Source organism: Ursus americanus, chromosome X (assembly GCF_024610735.1).
Source record: "Ursus americanus isolate L20-20 chromosome X, mUrsAme1.1.p, whole genome shotgun sequence".
Taxonomy (NCBI): domain Eukaryota; kingdom Metazoa; phylum Chordata; class Mammalia; order Carnivora; family Ursidae; genus Ursus; species Ursus americanus.
The window spans coordinates 11,015,206-11,034,940 of NC_142164.1; the positions used below are offsets into that span (position 1 = coordinate 11,015,206).

The window sequence follows — 19,735 nt, forward strand, 5'->3', positions numbered from 1 at the left end:
CTTAGAATTCATTCGTTAAAAAGCAAATGTTCCACTAATTTCAACAAGACATCTCCCTCTATTCTGCCTACTTCCAAATTACTGAGGTTTTTACTATGTTGTAATAGCAGAAAATAATCAAATACAATGTACATAATGTACCTCTAATTCATATACCATCCTGCAAAACACAGCAACACAGAAGGGATGGAAGCGTCTACCTATTCAAATGATTAAAGAACTCTAAAATACATTGGTAGATTTACTATGATTATAACCTTTAATATGATTAATTTCATTTCCTTGATGGATAATGTCTGTGACCATTTCAAGGCCAGTATGACCAATATGAGAATTCCGGAGTCTGAAGTTCATATTTGCTATTTCAGCGTTTCTACCTACATTTAACAGTTTGCCTCCAAGTGGTGTTTTTATCTTTAGACACGCTTATTTACTTCTTCATTCTCTTTTGCTCTGCCTTATGCCACTGCCGTGAATTTCATCCTGAGTGGTAGAGTGCTTGCCAAAAACCGTGCTTTTTTGCAGAATCTGTCCCCAAAGTAGCCAGATTCTTACACTGTTCTCTACAGCTCACAGCATAGCGTGCTCTTCCATGGTATAGGAAGGACATCACCCCCGCCCCACCACACACATCCACACACTCAGAGCAAGCTCATGCACGCGCACACACATGCATGCATGCACGCGTGTGCCCAGGGTTTGTGCATTTCATATCTCAGAAACTCCTTGGCCTAGCTTTTGTGGCTGCTACTCAGACGTTGCCTTGGCATGGCAGCCTCACTGTGCAGAAATCCCTTCCTTCCCCACAGAGTATGTGCTCACTTGATTTGGTGGCAGGGAATAAACCTCATCCACTCATCTTCGACTTCCCCCCACCTCCAGAAAGTTCACTCCCAGATCTAATCACAGTCCAGATTCTCTTTCTGGACCTTTACCTGTAGCTAGATACCATCCCAGTTCTGGCTCAAGGCACCATAAAAGCAACAACCTGGAATCACTGTGAAGGCAACCACCTTTCATTCACCACTCTAATTCCTCTCGGTATACCTGGACCACTGAGAATTCTGAATGACTGATTTTTGGTCTTCCTGGGTCCTTTACCCAGCTTTCAGCTCTTGCCTACCACTTCCCCCATCTATCCCCCGTTCGGGCCTCACCTCCTTTGCTAAACCATGTCCACCCATCCTTACCCTCCAGAAACAACTTTCCTAGACCAGATAAATCGCTCCTGCCCTAAACTTTCTCCTGTTGACCAAGTAAACTTTCTGACTTTATGTCAGATCCCAATGAGTAAATGATGTCTCACCATGCTCATTTCCGCTCTCCCTGAGCCTGTCCCGTTTCTGTTCACCCCTGACATTTTCCTACTAAAGCCAAACTCACAGCAAGACACCTGCTTCACAAGCTAGACTTTTAATCCGAGGTCTGGGAGTAACAGCCCATGTTTACTGAATGCTCACCATGTAGTAGGGACAACTGTAAATACCTCATGGGTGTGATCTCAACAAATCCATGCCTGTGAGGTAACCAGTATGATGACCAGCATCTCATTTAATCCACACTGTGAGGTTTACCAGTAAAAATAAAAGAATAACCAGCCTTAAAATGTCTTATGTAATAGGGAAGTTTATTACCTAAATTAGAGATCTTAAGGTAGGGCTGACTCCAGTTATGGTACAACGAGTGCATTTGGGCAGATATAGATGAGATCTCTGAACCCCTCAAATCCTCCTAAATGTTCCTGGTTGGCAGAGGTAGCTCCCACAAACCCCACAACCAAACTTCTCTGATTTAACATTTCAAAGAGTTCTTCTCAGCACCCACCCCACTCCCTCAATGCCTCTGAGCCCTTCAGGCCCACGAAGAGGTCTCAGCATAGCCCAGATAGCAGGACAAGGTCTAGGTGAGGAGATAGCCAGGCATCTTGCCAATTTCCACAGGCAGGAATCTGGGACATATGTAGGAGTGGGGATTCTAAGAGTGTTCCCCCAGGGTGATGAAATGTTAAGATCACTATTTACTATGGGTACACTCACCCAGGACCCAGGATTTCATGTTAGCTCAAGCACCTGAAAGGGGCATTAAAACAATATGCTACATCGTTAATTGAAGTCTGAACTCAGTAGCACCCCACAGGCAATAAGAATTAAGGGACAGATTCTCCGGCAGTGTTGAGGAAGGAACCCAAAGGCTCAGGAAGGTAGTAATAGTGTATGTGTCCAGATTTACACCCGTTGTCCCAGTCTAATTATTAGTAGTGTCCCCTTCACTCTCTAATGTCCCAGTTTGGGATGGTATGCCACCTGCTCAACCACCCTTACCCATGCCACCCTGGAGGCCCCAGAGGACACACTCCTCTTGCCAGTGCTTTAGGAAATGCCTTGGTGAGGAGAGTACCAGAATCCCTATAAAACCCTGTGGTAGCTGTCCTCTGTAGCCTAGAGATGACAGTGGTGAATACTGGGATTGAATTACGTTCCGTGATCTCTGGGGAAAGAATGGGAGTCAGAGTGATACTGGTAGAGGCCAGTGATAGCACTTAACCATTAAAAGACACTCCTTTCTTCTTCTTCTTTTTTTTTTTTTGTAGTGCTTGATATTTATTGAAAAGAACGTAAATGCTTTTTCCAGGTGGTACTGAGGAGCTGGGCTGAGTGCCTGTTTTTGTTTGTTTGTTTTGTTTTTAGTATTTTTGTCCAAATGCACACATCTGTTGGGACTGCTGCAGTTTTGAAAGAAAAAGGACAGCTGTGCAAAACTGGTGCATAGGAGAAAAGAAATGTCAACAATTTGGCTGCCAGGCACACTAGGCCCCTGCACCAATCTGGTGGGGAAGGGGGAGGACTCTGGGGGTAGGTAGGGAACTAACCAGGCTGAAAGACTGACCCCTTCAGGGGTTGGTGAGCTGTCCAAATTAATGTCCGAGGAGGAGATACAGCCAACTCAGGCATCTTCTAGGTTGGTCCTTATTTTCAAAGGCCGTGGTCTGTCGCTGGAATGTGGTGGATGGTGGTGAAGTGGCAGCGTAGGTCTCTGGGCAGATGGAGGCCTTGCAGTCAGCAGGGCAGAGCTGTGCGTAGTCTGACCAGTTTGTAACAGGGGCCTGCCCTATAGTTGGTGCTCAGGACAGAGTCCAAATTAGCAAGGGAGGGTCCTGGGGCTGGCCAGAGTGGGTGGCGGCCCGCTTCAGAGCGAGGCCCCAGCAGCAGGTAACTGGAGCACTGTTCCTGGAACAAAGGCAAGCACTACGGGGGGGATGAGGGAGAGAACCGGAGGGTAGGGACAGGGATCGGAGGGCGAAAGGGAGCTTGGCGGCTCCGGGCCGGGCCGGGGAGGGGGGAGAGGAGAGCGGCGTGCAGGGCCCTCCCCCCTGGGCCGGGGGGGTCTCCCGGCCTAGTAATCATCTTCTTCTTCGTCGTCGTCGTCTTCTTCGTCGTCATCCCAGCCAAAACACTGTTTCATCTCATCGAGGAAGGCCCGGTAATCACCTAGGATGGGGCTATCCATCTCAATGTAGGGCACCACCCACTCCTCGGCTTCCCCGGTGAGCAGGCTGATTAGGAATGCCACCTTCATGGCGTCGTTGCAGAATCGGTTCTCGTTGACGAGCATGTAAGACGCCGTCTGCACGATAAACTCGGGGAGCCGGGAGCTCTCGCCGCTAAACGTTTCGGGAAAGGGCACCGGGCAGCTCGGCGGACGTACCTGGCGCAGCAGGGTGGCCCTCTCGCACACCAGCAGCCGTAGCTGTTCCATGAGCTGGCTGTTCTCGATGCTCAGGGCGCGGTGCCGCATCAGGAGCGCGTGCAGCAGTAGCACCAGTTCGTCCACCATAGCGAACGACTTGGAAGTGCAGAGCTGGGTTCGGCTTGGTTCGGCTAAGGTGCGCACGGAGGCCTCGCAGGAAGTGCGTGTCCGCGGAGGCTCACGGTGGCCAGGGGCGGAGGGCGGTGCGCGCAGGGGTCCGGCGGCTGCGCAAGCTCCGCCCGCACAGCCACTTGGGCGGCCGGCGCGCCGGCGCGGCCCGGGTCGGGGGGCGTGGTCAGGGAGGCTACCGGCACCGCGTGGGGGCGTGGCCGGGGGGGGCCGGGGCGCCGAGACATGGTCGGGGGAAGGGGCGGGCAGGGTCTCCGGGTGGCGGGCGGGTAGCTTTCCAGGCCGACGCGTGTAAAGGCAGGGGACCCCGGTGGAGCCCCGGATGTGGGCCCGGCTTTAGCCAGGAACGAGTGAGTGCTAAAACCCATCTCTCAGAGAGGGTCAACCTGCTCAAGTTTAAAGGATTCATCGCCCTTCAACTCAGCCGACTCGCACAATTCAGTATTTCTTGGTGGGTCTGTGGCTACTAGATTCCACTTGAGTGTTTTGTTAACACATTTCCTTGCTTATTTAACTTTCACTCACCCAGAGAACTGTTAGCACTGCTGGCTGCACCGCGGGAGTCACACACTCTTTCAGAGTTTTGAAAGACGCTTAGGGCTCCTCTTTCAAAACAAAACAATATTTAAAAGGGGGATTTTTCTTTGGTTGGGAAATAATATTGTGTAGTTACCTCCTTTTAAAAAATTATTTTTCTAAACAGTGAAATATAAAAAGTTTTGCAAAATCAAAATTGGAGAACCATTTGCAGGCTCTTGCCTATCTTTGGCCCTGTAGTTCATGAGCTAATATCAGTGTCCCTTGGCCATCATTCAGACATTATTCGTTGCTTAACAATGAAGACTTGTGTTTTTAAATGGTTTTGGTGTTTTACTTTGAACATGATTATTCAAATAGTTGCTGACAGCTAAGTTGGGCCCAGGACCTTAGAGCTGACATTATATTGGCTCTGCTTTTAAAATATATCCCCAGTTTAATTACTTCTTGTAACTTCTACCACTAACACCCTGACCCAGCCTTCCTTTCTCACCCAGACTGCTGCAACGGTTAGCTTTCACTCTTCTCTTCCTACAGTATGCACAGGAGTTTTGCTTTCTGGTGGTTTCAGTTACCTGTGCCAATGGTGGTTTGGTCTCGAATCAGTTGACCCTCCTTCTGACCTACCTTCAGGAAGTCAACGGTGGCCTGATGCTGCGTCACAATGCCTATGTCATACACCTCACTGCATCTCATCACTAGGCATTTTATCACCTCAGATCATCACAAGAAGGGTGAGTACAGTACAATAAGATATTTTAAGAGATATTTTGAAACTTGTAGTAAAGTGTTATAAACATTCTATTTTATTATATTAGTTGTTAATGTCTGACTATGCCTAATTTATTGAAACTTTATCATAGGTATGTATGTATAGGAAAAAACATAGTCTATATAGAACTCAATACTATCCTCAGTTTCATTCATCTACTGGGGATCTTGGAACGGGTCCCCTGTGGATATGGCCAGGGAAGGGGTGGGTAGTGTCTCAGGGGAGTGGCTCGTATTTCTCTGTGCCCACAGATAAAGGCAAAGAACTTCTTCCCAGAGTAGGCACAGGAATCCTTTAGCACAAAAGTGAGAACTTTTTACTCCCCTACTCAAAATCCTCCCAACAGTTTTTCCCTCTCACTTGAAATAAAAAGCAAAGTCTTGGTCGTGGCCTCCCTGCCTCATCTCCTGTGCCTATTCCCATGATCATATTATCCTTCTTGCTTATTCTCACCACACATCTGGCCTCAGGATCTTTGCATTTTCTATCTTTTCTGCCTTACGAGGCTCTCTCCCCAGTTAGCTGCCCAACTCCTTCTCCCACGTTTTCAGAGAAGACCTTCCTGATCACCTCATCTATCAGAGCGCCCCACTGTCTATCAGTAATCTCTAACCCCTTACCCCGCTTCATTTCTCTACATAGCATTTATCATACTAGCAGCCATCATATTGTATAGCACTTTGTTCATCAGCTGGCCTCCACTTTAGAATGTAAGTCAATGTGAACAAAGACTTTGCTTTGTTAGCTGCTCTATCCTGAATGCCTGGAAAAGTGTCTGGGCCAGAGGAGAAGATCCGGAAATGTTTGGTGTGTGAAAGAATCTGAGGGTACAGATGTTGAGATAAAACATAGAAGTGGTGGCTGCACAAAGTGTTCAAAATACTCTTCAAATTGTCCAAAATGTTCTATCTCTGATCATGAAACCGTGAAATGATGACTGACATAATAAAAATGGAAAAATAATTTTTAAAACACCGTATTTAGTATTTTTACAATAGAATTGGGTGGGCATCCATGGAAGTGAGAGGCTGAGAGGAAAGAAACGGGGCAAGGTCCAAGTAGAAAGAGGGGGACAGATCACACTACTGAGAGAGTGCACAGGCAAGAGAGCATGTAGGAGGGACTACGAGGCTTGGACTCTTCTGTGATATGAGCTCCCGCACTAGATAAGAAGCCCCTGGGGGCCAGGCAGAGACCTCTCTGTCTTCTGTTCAGCATCTCAAAGTTTTTACTGGGTACCCCATGAGTGTTCAGTGGATGGAAAGAAGGGACAGGAAGTGTCAGATGCAGGTTTCTGGCCATTCTGCCCATTCACAGCTCTTGGTGGAGGGTGGACCTGCTGCACAGTAGTGAGTGTCCAGCTCTGCTTTCCATGTGTAGACCCTAATACAAGAAGAGATGCCCAGGGTTCTAGTCCCAGTAGCAAACGGTCTGTGGTGGGCACCAGTTCTGATGATTGAAAGGAGCTGCCTCAGTGACCCTTGAACAAGGACCATGCACAAGGATGAGCGCTCTAGGAGCCTGAGACCCAGAAGGGCAATACATTGGTGGCACGGTACCACAGTCTCAGCTTCTCTGACATGCACATGCCCTTCCATGGAACGATTGTTATATACTGGACTTCTGTGAATAAGGCAGGTCTGCTGGGGACCCAGAGATAATTAGGCTCGTGCTACCCTCATCCTCTTCCTTATAACCATATGACAGAGGAAGTCTGGAAGGAAAACAGAGGAGGCAACCACTAGTGTCACCTCTGAAGGGGCTCTGAGCTCCTAGAAAATAAGAAATGCCCTGACCAGAACTGATCACAGAGTTGAGCAGTGACTTTGGGAAGTGCTTCCCAACTTGGAGGGAGGGAGAAGAGACAGGCAGTTCATCAGTGACCCAAGGGGGAAGCAGCTGGGAAGAGGTGAGTGATATCAATAGCTAAATTGTATAGACTCATAATGTTCATGTTAACCAGCTTTCTGGTACCCCTGATACTCTCCCCACAATGCTAAGGCCTGCTAGCCCTTCCTTCTCCATTCACCTTGCTTAGGGCTGCACGTCACTCTCCTTACTCCCTCTCTCCTCTCAAGTGACCCTTGACTGTTCCTTTTCAACTGTGTGAAGATGCTGGGGGCAGAGGCAAAGTACACTGTGTGTCTTATTCAGGCTTAGGAACTTAATCAGGACAGCTCTGGTTCAGAATGTCCTGTAGTGTTTCAGACTCCAGTATTTAGCAGGAGCATCGATCTCTGGTGCTTATCTCTTCTACCACCTTCCAAGCCTTAAACTCTGCCCTGGTATAAACTAATAGCCAGACTTGTAACATTCCCTTGAAACAAACATGAAAGTATCCCTTGGTTCTTCAGCCTCCAGAGGGGTGTGCACAGATTGGGTAAACCAACCTGGCACTGGAATATGCAGCCAGGTGCAGAAAGCCCCTTTGGAGGGGATATCTGTGAAAGGGTCACATGGGTGCCACTAAGATCCAGGCTTCTGCCCATAGACCTCTCCCCCTCCTTCTCCTTAACCAAGTACACCTTGGACTACTCTTTACAGTAACAAGAGGGCTATGGAGACCTCTGGCTTAGAGAGAGGAATAAGAAGGTGTAGCTTCACCCTCTCCAGCTCACCAAATGTCCTAAAACATTTTTACATGTTTATTTAAGTACTAAATTAATGTATTCTTATGGTTGAAAGAAATTAATACCAGTGTGTTAAAATAAAAAGGAAACGTTCCTAGTACCTCTCCTTCCCCCTACAAAATCTCACTTGAAAATTCAAAATTCAGTTTGTCTCCTTCCAAATAGATACATGAGGTTCACAGAATCCAAATACACATAGCTCTGCTAACAAATATGTTGAATGAGTCATGTTGAGTGATCAAGATACATGTCAGGAGACACAGATAGGATACACAGATCTATCTTCTTCGTGATTGCATAATAGTCCACCTGAATTTCTCAGATACACTTCTGCCTCAAAACTAAAGAGACCCGACTTTGTTCAGATTCTCAGATGATGAAGGAGAAGGATAGTGCCAACTACAATCACAGTCCCAAAGATACAGAACTAGAAGATCAGATTTCTATAAATGAATGTCTTCTTACTGAGTAATTTGTGTTATTCATGTATGTGTTTCCATTGTGCTATAATCTAGACTTTATTTCCTTCAGTATATTGCGCTAGATTTTTATTCCCATTTTTTCTCAATCCTAATTATTTTAATATAATTAGTCACCTTGAACATACAAGAACTTATATACTTGGTTTGTTTCTGGCATTTGCATACATTTTAGAAAGTATCTGACATCGTGATAAATCTGAGGATACTGCATGTGACACATGCGTCATTGTGTGAGCGGTCATATCCAAGTGGACATGTGCATATTGCTGCCCTCTACCACCAACGATGCTGCTTGTGATGAGAACCGGCAGGGTCACAGTATGGCAAAAATAAAATCAAAACTGGCCATGTTTTCTCTAAGGGATATATATGCTATGTAAAAGGAGTGAAGCACATTTCAGGGCAGCATCAGGGAAAGAAAAGAACTTTTGAAATTTAGGTTCAAATCGTCATGCTCTTGTTTACTATGTGGCTTGAGCTAGTCACTTAATTCTTCTGAGCCTCGGTCTCCTTTTTAATAAATGTGTATAATAATAGGATCTAAATCATAAGACTGCAGTGAAGATCAAATGATAAAACATAAAAGTATTTGGCAAACCATAAAGTGCTATACACAGATTGCATATTATTTTTCACTGGAGAATTGTGATTTATTAGTCTTGCAGTGACTATATTACCTGCATTTTAAACTTAATGTGTAGTTAGTTCACCTCTCTTATTTCATCCTAGTATCTATAAATTTAATGATAAAACTTAAATTAAAAAATGTTTACTGTTGAACAAGAAGTAGTTGGAAAAATAAAATAAGGTTTCATGTTGGTCTTGCTTTCTGTCAGTTCAAAGTATGCTACTCTCATAATGATGAGACATGCTTTTTTAGGGAAAAAAGTGTCCATTGTAACATTCTGAGGGCTACCTTGTAACATTTTCTGTTTTCTCTCTCAATCATGGGTGAATTCCTGCTACATCTGGGTTTGGATATATCATGCTCTCACAGAGTAAAGAGGCAACTGTACTTCCAGAAACCTTCTTTCATCACTGTGCCCCCATGGTGGTCCTCCTGGGAGAGGCCAGTAGTCCCAGGGGCATCTGAGAGAAGGAAACAGTGTTTCTCTCAGCTCTAATAACATCTCTGGTTGGCCCTCAGCTGAGTTCCAGCACCTCCTCTCAGGTTCCCTAAGCTTTTCTGCTAGCCTCCTTCAGCACCCTTGGCTCCTCCGGTCCACTCCGTGCCTAGTTCTCTCAATATGGAAAATGGACTCTTTGAGTAAAAATCCTCCCTAGGTAAGAGGAGGTGTGTATCTTTCTCAAGTCTCATACTGGTTCCCACAAGCACCCCAGTGTTTGTGCAGAATGGGGATGGAATCACAGAATCTCAGAGTTGGAGGGGACACTGCTAGTTGCTCATTCTAAGGGCTATTCTGTTGTTAAATGAGAGAAGGACCTACAGAGTGGCCCACTAATGAAAACCATTCATAGCTGAGGAAATGAAGTTCCAAAGGAGATGAGTAACTTGCATAAGGCAAACATGACATGAGCAGGAGGGGTAGGGCAGAGTGAGAAGTTGAGAGAGAATCTTAAGCAGGCTCCATGCCCAGTGTGGAGCCCAATGCAGGGCTCCATCTTCTGACCCTGAGATCATGATCTGAGCCAAAATCAAGAGTCGGACACTTAACTGATTGAGCCACCCAGGTACCCCATAAGACATCATCTTTAAAGGCAGCATGGAATTGTAAAAAGAAAGTTGGACTAGGGGTGAGAATACCTGGTCCAGGTTTTACATCTGACATGTTCTTTCATAGATAGGCCATTGAGCATCTCTGAAACCCAATTTCCTTATTTGTAAAAAGTGAATAAAAATGCCCTCTCACAAAGTTGGTGTGAGTCTCAAGTGAAAACATGAATATGAAAGTAAATTTTAAAGTGTAAAGTGTTTTTCACACATTAATTCTTTTTTAAATTTACTTTTATTTAAATTCAGTCAATTAACATATAGTGTATTAATTACTTTCAGAGGTAGAGTTTGGTGATTCCTAAGTTGCATATAACACTCCGTGCTCATTACATCACGTGCCCATTACATCACTTGCCCTTCTTAATGCCCATCGCCCAGTTACTCCATCCCCCCCACCCCCTCCCCTCCAGCACCCCTCAGTTTGTTTCCTATACTTAAGGGTCTCTTATGGTTTGTCTCCTCTGATTTTGTCTTATTTTATTTTCCCCTCCCTTCCCCTGTGATCCTCTGTTTTGTTTCTTAAATTCCATATGTGAGTGAAATTATATCAGAATTGTCTTTCTCTGGTTGACTTATTTCACTTAGCATAATACCCTCTAGTTCCAGCCACCTCATTGCAAATGGTAAGATTTCATTCTTTTTGATGGCTGAGTAATATTCCATTATATATTTATATATATGCATGCCACATCTTCTTTATCTATTCATCTGTTGATGGACCTCTGAGCTCTTTCCATAGTTTGGCTATTGTGGACATTGCTGCTATGAACATTGGGGTGCAGGTGCCCCTTCAAATCACTGTTTGTATCCTTTGGGTAAATACCTAGTAGTGCAATTGCTGGATCGTAGGGTAGGTCTATTTTTAACTTTTTGAGGAACCTCGTACTGTTTTCCAGAGGGACTGTACCAGCTTGCATTCCCACCAACAGTGTAAGAGGGTTCCCCTTTCTCCTTATCCTCGCCAACATTTGTTGTTTCCTGAGTTGTTACTTTTAGCCATTCTGACTGGTGTGAGGTGGTATCTCACTGTGGTTTTGATTTGTATTTCCCTGATGCTGAGTGATGTTGAGCATCTTTTCATGTGTCTGTTAGACATTTGTATGTCTTCTTTTGAGAAATGTCTATTTATGTCTTCTGCCCATTTCTTGATTGGATTATTTGGTTTTTTGGTGTTGAGTTTGATAAGTTCTTTATAGATCTTGGTCACACATTAATTTTTAATTTCCATTCTTTTAAAATTTGTTTTGAAATAATTTCAAATGTAAAAAATACTTGTAAGATTTTTATAAATTCCTACGTATGCTTCCCTCAGGTGAACCAGTTGTTAACATTTTATCCCATTTGGTTTATCTTTCTCTCATAGTCAGTGTGTGTGTGTGTGTGTGGGAGAGAGGGAGAGAGAGAGAGAGAGAGAGAGATCTTTTTTCCTAAACCATTTGAGACTTGCAAACATGAAGACTCATTTCTGCTTATTACAGCATGCGTTTGCTATAAACAAGTACACTGTCCTGCAAAACCACAGCCCAACTATCAGAATCAAGGAGATTAACACTGATATAATGCTACTTTTAATAAATCCACTGACCCCATTAAGATTTTCTGCAGTTGTCACCAAAAGGAAATGTTTAGGTTGAGCATCCAGTCCTGGATCGTGTGTTACATTTAGTTGCCATGTCTCTTCAGTCTTCTTCAGTCTGGAACAGTTCTTCAGTCTTTCTTTGATATGACCTTGATAGCTTTGTAACTTTACAGATGTCCCTCAATTGCTCGTATTTCTCCATTATTAGATTTATTTTATGCACTTTTGGCAGGAATACCACAGAAGCGTCACTGTGTTTTTCTCAGTGCATCATATCAGAAAGGACACGATGTCCTTTTGTTCCATCGTTGGTGGTAGTAATTTTATCAGTTAGTTAAGAGAGTTTCTGCCAGGTTTCCCCCCTCCGAAGTTAAGATAATTACTTTGTAATTATAAAGAAATATTTAATATTAGTTTACATTCTACCCTAAAAGAGAGTTTTTCATCTTCTTTTATTCATATCTTTATTTTTATCAGTATGGTCCCTTGAATTCTTATTTTATACAGTAGATTATAATCCATTACTGTCTTTATTCATGCTGATGTTCAAATTTCCCAGATTTGAAGTGGGAACCTTTTTAAGCTGGACCCCTGTCCTTTTAACATGCTTACTTTATTCTTTAAGCACTTTCATTCTTTCTGAGACAATAAGATGTTCCTGGCTCATGTTGTACTTTTCCTGCCCCAGCTCTGGAATCAGCCATTTCTCAAGGAACCCTCATTACTTTTAGTGGAGAATGGTTTTCAGAAATAAAGATATCAGGGTTAGGAATGCAAATTGACATTATAGATTTTTCACTTCTAGAACAACTATATAGCCATATGGGAAAGAAAGATAAGCTTCAACTCTTACCTCACTTCATATATAACCATTAACTTGAGATAGATAGACTTAAAGTAAAAGCTAATAATATGAATGAAGCTTTTATCCATAAAAGAAAAACTTACAAATTAGATTCATAAAGATGAAAAATATATTGCTCATCAAAAGATGCTAAGAAAATGAATAATGCAGTAGAACTTAAGAGAGTATCAATTTAAAATTGACTGCTATATACATATATACATATGAACATCACGGTAACCACAAACCAAAAGCCTGTAACAGATACATAAAATGCAAAGAGAAATGAATCTAAACATAACACTAAGGAAAGTCATCAAATCAAAAGGAAAGAGAACAAGAGAAGAACAAAGAAACAGAGAAGAACTACAAAAATAACCAGAAAACATTGAACAAAATGGGATCTTTTCTGACCACTACAGTATGAAACTAGAAATCAATTACAAGAAGTAAAACTGGAAAAACACAAACATGTGGAGGCTAAATAACATACTACTAAACAAGTGGGTCAATGAAGCAATCAAAGAGGAAATCATAAAATACCTTGAGACAAATGAAAATGGAAGCACAATGTTCCAAAAATCAATAGGACACAGCAAAAGCAGTTCTAGGAAGGAAGTTTATAGTGATACAGGCCTACCTCAAGAAACAAGAAAAATCTCACATAAACAATCTAATTTTATACTTAAAGGAACTAGAAAAAGAGCAAACAAAACCTAAAGTTAGTAGAAGGAAAGAAACGATAAAGATTAGAGCAGGAATAAGTGAAATAGAGACTTTAAAGATGGAAAAAAATAAAGAATCTAAGATCTGGTTCTTTGAAAAGATAAACAAAATTGATAGAACTCTAGCCAGACTCATCAGTAAAAAAGAGAAAGGGACCAAATAAAAAAAATTAAAGAAATTAAAGAGCAGAAATTACAAATGACACCACAGAAATACAAAGGATTGTAAGAAACTAATGTGAACAATTATGTGCCAAAAAACTAGACAACCTAGAAGAAATGGATAAATTCCTAGAAACATAAACTACCAAAACTGAAACTGGAAGAAATAGAAAACTTAAACAGACCAATTACCAGCAAAGAAATAGAATTAGTTCTCCAAAGCCTTCCAACAAACAAAACACAAGACCAGACAGCTTCACAGGTGAATTCTACCAAACATTTAAAGAAGAGTTAATACCTATCCTTTTCAAACTATTCCAAAAATTGAAGAGAAAGGAATGCTTCCAAATTCATTGTATGAGGCCCACATTACCTTGATACCCAAACCAAACAAAGATACTACAAACATTACAGGCAAATATCCATGAAGAATACAGAAATCCTTAACAGTATTGGCAAACTGAATTCAACAATACATGAAAATGATCATGCACCACAATCAAATGGGATTTATTTCAGGGATGCAGGGATGGTTCAATATCCACAATCAATCAATGTGATACCCCCACATCAACAAAATGAGGTATAAAAATATGGTCATCTCAATAGATGCAGAAAAAGCATTTGGCAATATTCAACATCCATTCATGATAAAAATTCTTAACAAAGTGGGTATAGAGGGAACATACTTCAACATAACAAAGGCCATGTATGACAAAACCACAGCTAACATCATACTCAATGGTGAAATGCTGAAAGCTTTTTTTCTAAGATCAAGAACAAGACAAGGATGCCCACTCTCTGCTTTTATTTGACATAGTACTGGAAGCCCTAATGATAGTGATCAGACAAGAATAAGAAATAAATGGCATCCAAATTGGTAAGGACGAACTAAAACTGTCACTGTTTGCAGATGACGTAGTCTATATAGAAAACTGAAGACTCCACCAAAAAACTATTAGAGCTAATAAATGAGTTCAGTGAAGTGGCAGGATGCAAAATTAATACACAGAAATACGTTGCATTTCTATATACAAATATCAAACAATCAGAAAGTGAAATTAAGAAAATAATCCCACTTACAGTTACATCAAAAAATAAAATCCTCAGGAATAAATTTAACCAAGGAGGTAAAAGACCTGTACTCTGAAAACTATAAGACAGCAATGAAAGAAATTGAAGATGACACAAATAAATGGGAAGATTTACCATGCTCATGGATTGGAAGAATTAATATTGTTAAAATGTCTACACCACCCAAAGCAAATCTACAGGTTCAATATAGTCCCTATCAAAATAGCAATGACATTTTTCACAGAATGTGAACAAATAATCCTAAAATTTGTGTGGAACCACAGAAGACTCCAAATAGCCAAAGTAATCTTGAAAAAGAACAGAGGTGGAAGTATCACACTTCCATTTCAAACTATGCTACAAAACTATAGTAATCAAAACAGTATGGTACTGGCACAAAAACAGGCACATAGATTAATGGGACAAAATAGAGAGCCCAGAAATCAACCCATGCTTATATGATCACTTAATCTACAAGAAAGGAAGCAAAAATATACAATGGGGGAAAAGACAGTCTTTTCAATAAATTGTGTTGGGAAAACAGGACAGTTACATACAAAAGAATGAAACTGGACCATGTTATTGCACCATATAAAAAATTAACTCAAAATGGATTAAAGACCTAAATTTTGACCTGAAATCATAAAATTCCTAGAAGAAATGTGGATGGTAAACTCTTGGACATTGGTCTTAGAAAATACATATTTTTTGGACCAGTCTCCCCAGGCAAAGGCAACAAAAGCAAAAAGAAACAAATAGGCTACTTCAAACTAAAAAGCTTTTGTGCAGCAAAGGAAACCATCAACAAAACAAAAGGCAACCTACTGAATGGGAGAAGAGATTTGCAAATGATATATGTGGTTAATATACAAAATATATAAAGAACTCATACAACTCAACACCAAAATCCAATTAAAAAATGGGCAGAGGACCTACACAGACATTTTTTCAAAGAAGGCTTACAGATGGCCAACAGACACATGAAAAGATGCTCAACATCATCAGGGAAATGCAAACCCAAACCACAGTGAGATAGGAAAATATAAATTAACATGAATTAGTAAGAAAACAAAAAACAAAAAATCTATGATGAGATGTTATGTTGCACCTGTCAGAATGGCTATTATCAATAAGACAAGAAATAAGTGTTGGTGTGGATGTGGAGAAAGGGAACCTTTATGTACTGCTGGTGGGAATGTAAATTAGTGCAGTGGAATATAGTATGGAGGTTCCTCAAAAAATTAGAAATAGAAATACCATACAATCCAGCAATTCCACTTCTGGATATTTACCCAAAGAAAATGAAAACACTAATTTGAAAAGATATATCTATCCCTATGTTTATTGAAGCATTATTTATAATATCCAATATATGAAAGCAACCTAAGTGTCCATAAATAGATGAATAAAGATGTAATATCACGCACACACACACACACACACACACACAGTGGAATATTACTGCTCAGCCATAAAAAAAAATAACGAAATCTTATCTTGTCATTTGCAACAACACAGATGGACCTAAAGAATATTATACTAAGTGAGATAAGTCAGACAGAGAAACACAAACACCTTATGATTTCACCTATATGTGGAATCTGAAAAACAAAACAAAACAAACAGACTCATAAATACTGAGAAAAAAACTGGTGGTTGCCAGAGGGGAGGAGGATAGAGAGATGGGCAAAGTAGGTGAAAGGAATTAAGAGGTACAAACTTCTATTTATAAAATAAATAATTCATGAGGATGTAAAGTACAGCATAGGGAATATAGCCAATAATAATCATAATAGCATTGTATGGTGACAGATGGTAACTAATTGTGGTGATTATTTCATAGTGTGTGTACATGTTGTGTCACTATGGTGTATACCTGAAACTAAAATAATATTGCATGTCAATAAAAAATCTATATTTTACAAAGCTTGCTTTTATTTGGAAGCCAATATAAATAAATTTCAAATTATCAGAAAAAATGAACAGATAAACCACTGAACATATATATACACACATAAACACACCAAGGACTAATATATATAATAGGCAAATATATTTTAGAATATATAAATAGGACATATATATCAGGAATATATAAGTAAGTAAGTTCTAAAAATCAAGAATAAAAAGACAACCCTTAGGAGATAGTTTGGCAGTTTCTTATAAAGCTAAACATATTCTTAGTTAATAATAATGTGTCACTATTTGCTCATCAATTGTAACAAATATACCACACTAATGCAGGATGTTAATAATAGAAGGAACTTGTGAGGTGATGGTTGAGGAAAAATGTGAAACTCTATACTTTCCACTGAATTTTCTGTAAACCTTAAACTGCTCAAAAAATGAAGTCTATTTACTGAAAACAAAAGGCAAACAACTCAATTTTTTTAAATGGGCAGAAGTCTTGAATAAACTAATTTACAAAAGAAGACATAGGAATGGCTAATAGGTATCTGAAAAGGTGCTTACTATCAGTAGTATAAGGGAAGTAGAGTAAAATACTATTTTATACTCATTAGAATGACTTTTTTAAAAAAAACCTGATAATTCCAAATGATATTGAGAATGTGAAATGATTGCAATTTTTATACACTGCTGATAAGAATGTAAAATGATACAGCCATTCTTGAGAACTGTACTATTTGGTAATTCCTTTTACAGTTTAAAATATATCTGTTCCTAAAATAAAAATATATTCACAAAAGATTTCTCCTAGAATGCTCATAAAGCATTGGAAACAACCCAAATGTCTATCAACAGAAGAATGGATAAAACAAATTGTGGCACTTCCTATAATCAATACCATTCAGCAAAGTACTAAAACACACAGCACAAGATGAGTCCCCAAAGCATTTTGTTGAATGAAAGAAGCCAGCCATACTTGTGTGGTTCAATTTATATAGAATTCAAAAACAGACACAACTGCTCTGTGGCGATAGGAATCAGAACAAAGGTTGCTTGGGGCTGGATGTGCAGGAGAGATTGACTGTGAAGAGACACAAGGGAAATTTTGAGAGTAATTAAAGGGTTCTAATATTTTAACTGTGGTGATTGTTACATGGTTCTATACAATTGTTAAAGCTCATCCAACTGAACACTTGAGATCTATGCCTCCTAATTTATATAAATATGCCTAAATTTAGGGGGAAAATATTGGCGTGTTCAAAGATCTTAAAAGAAAAGCTGACATAAGAATTCTAAGCATAGCAAATCTGACATTCAAATATTAAGACACAGAGTGTTTTTTGCACTTAGGGGAAAGTAATGGAGCATATTTCCCAAGAGTCATTTTTGAAGATACTGCTAAAATTCAAAATTTAGCTATATCTCTGTGAGGGTCTGTTCAGGTAAACAAAGGACACTCTCTTTTCATACTATTTATATATGCACAAATTTCAGTTATTGTGTGTTGTGGGCTGAATTGTGCCCCCCCCCACACACACACCTAATTCATATGTTGAAGTCCTGAGCCCGGAACTCAGAATATGACCTTATTTGGAAATAGGGAATTTAGAGAGGAAATTAAGTTAAAATGAGCTTATTAGGGTGGGCCTTAATCCAATATGACTGGAAAATTTGATTGCAGACACATATAGAGGGAAGATGATGTGAAGACATGGAGAAAATGGCCATCTACAAGCCATAGAGAGAGGTCTGGAACAGATCCTTTTCTCATGGCTCTCAGAAGAAACCAATCCTGCTAACACCTTGATCCTGGACTTTTAGCCTCCAGAACTGTGAGAAAATAAATTTCTGTTATTTAAGCTGCAAATCTGTGGTACTTTGTTATGGTAGCCCCCAAAAACTAATGGACTGCGATTTAGTTAATTAACACCACTGCTCAAAAAATGGTTCAAATGTCAGTTACCACAGTATATCAATTGAATAATTGCATAAAGTACAGATTTTGCTGCTAACTCTTCGGTCCACATATGACTATGTAAATAACAAGTATGCATCATGATGAATGACCATATTACTTCTTACACAGTCTGTCAGTGACTGGTCACTATACACTTGATATTCAGTTCAGGCACAGACAGCAAAGCCTGCTAATTGTGTTGCATATTTTCCTTCCATTGATAAAGCTATGTGACATTTTATAAAAATGGATAATAGAGAGATGGAATTAATCAACAAATGAAAGTATATCAAAGAAACAAACAAACAAATAACACCTAGCGTGAAATGGGAAAGTGGTTGTAATGAGAAAGATAAAAATGTCACGAAGAAGTGACATGGGCAAAACCCCTCACATTAAAGTAACTCTTAAAGAAATTTCACAATATTGAAAAATGCAAAGGATAAAATGTTGGGAGCTGATCTATACTTAGAGAAGAGTATGATAATTTGCCAAGGTATAGAAAAGATGTTTGTTTTATATCATCAGTTGTATTACTCATATGCTGGGAAGTTATTGTGATTTTTCAAGAATCTTGAGGAATCTCCCAGTATCTATCTCTGTCTGCCACTACAAAGCAGATGTCTCTCAAGAGCTTATTAGGAAGTTCCTGTAAATCTCACATCTGCCTGTGCATCTGGCTGCAACTGCTGATACAGTGTAATATACTGCTCTGTTCCACCTTCTAAATCTCATGCAAGTGCCTCTCACAGGCAAAATTTAATACAGAACCATTTAGGAAAAGGAATTCTGGGAAATTTGTCTCTGGCTTCTCTTCTATGATACGAAGAAAACCTTAAAATGGTGTGTGGGTTGTCATAGGCAGAATAATGGCCACCCAAAGATGCCCAGTTCCTGGAATCTGTGAATATGTTACCTTTCATGTGAAAAAGAACTTTGCAGATGAAGTTAGGGTTACCTTAAAATAGGGAGATTATCCTGGATTATCTATGTGAGCCTGGTGTAATCATATGAGCTCTTATTAAAGCTGGAAGAAGGAGGCAGAGGAGTAGAGCTCTACAAAGCCAGCAGTGGTGGTTTGGAGTCCCTCTCACGCTGAATGTCTACAATCTGTCAGCCAAGAAGGAAACAGGAACCCCAGCCCTACAATTACAGCAACTTGGATGTACAAGGAAACCATTGTCACGTAGAGCATTCAGCAAGGAATGCGGCTCTGCTGACTCGCTGATTTTTACCTAAGGAGAAACTTGTCAGACTTTGACCTACAGAACTATAGAATGATAAATTTGTGTTGTTCAAGCCACTGAGCATGTGGTTATTTGTTACAGCAGCAGTAGAAAACTAATACAGTGGTCATGCTGCATTCATGAGGAGATGAGTGAAAAATCTGGCAAAAAGACTAATAGTAAGCATTGAATCCATTGAAATGTAGGCCTAAAAGTAAAACAAATATG

The 19,735-nt window shown here is 40.4% G+C and overlaps 1 protein-coding gene and 1 long non-coding RNA gene across 3 annotated transcripts in view; one reads left to right on the forward strand and one right to left on the reverse strand.

The window, feature by feature from the left end:
• Positions 1-1,606: 1,606 nt before the first annotated feature.
• On the reverse strand, positions 1,607-3,966 carry LDOC1 (LDOC1 regulator of NFKB signaling). The gene has a single exon (XM_045804235.2). The coding sequence runs from the start codon at positions 3,832-3,834 to the stop codon at positions 3,394-3,396; it is 441 nt and encodes a 146-aa protein (XP_045660191.1). The 5' UTR covers positions 3,835-3,966; the 3' UTR covers positions 1,607-3,393.
• A 171-nt stretch (positions 3,967-4,137) lies between these two features.
• The window catches only part of LOC148106820 (uncharacterized), a 102,329-nt gene continuing 86,731 nt past the window's right edge, over positions 4,138-19,735 (forward strand). The window contains exons 1-3 of one of the 2 annotated variants that reach the window (XR_015723421.1): positions 4,138-4,327; positions 4,951-5,147; positions 18,006-18,341. This is a non-coding gene — a long non-coding RNA (uncharacterized LOC148106820). Of the gene's footprint in view, positions 4,328-4,950; positions 5,148-18,005; positions 18,342-19,735 lie in introns of those variants that run through there. The other variant, XR_015723422.1, reaches the window with a different exon arrangement.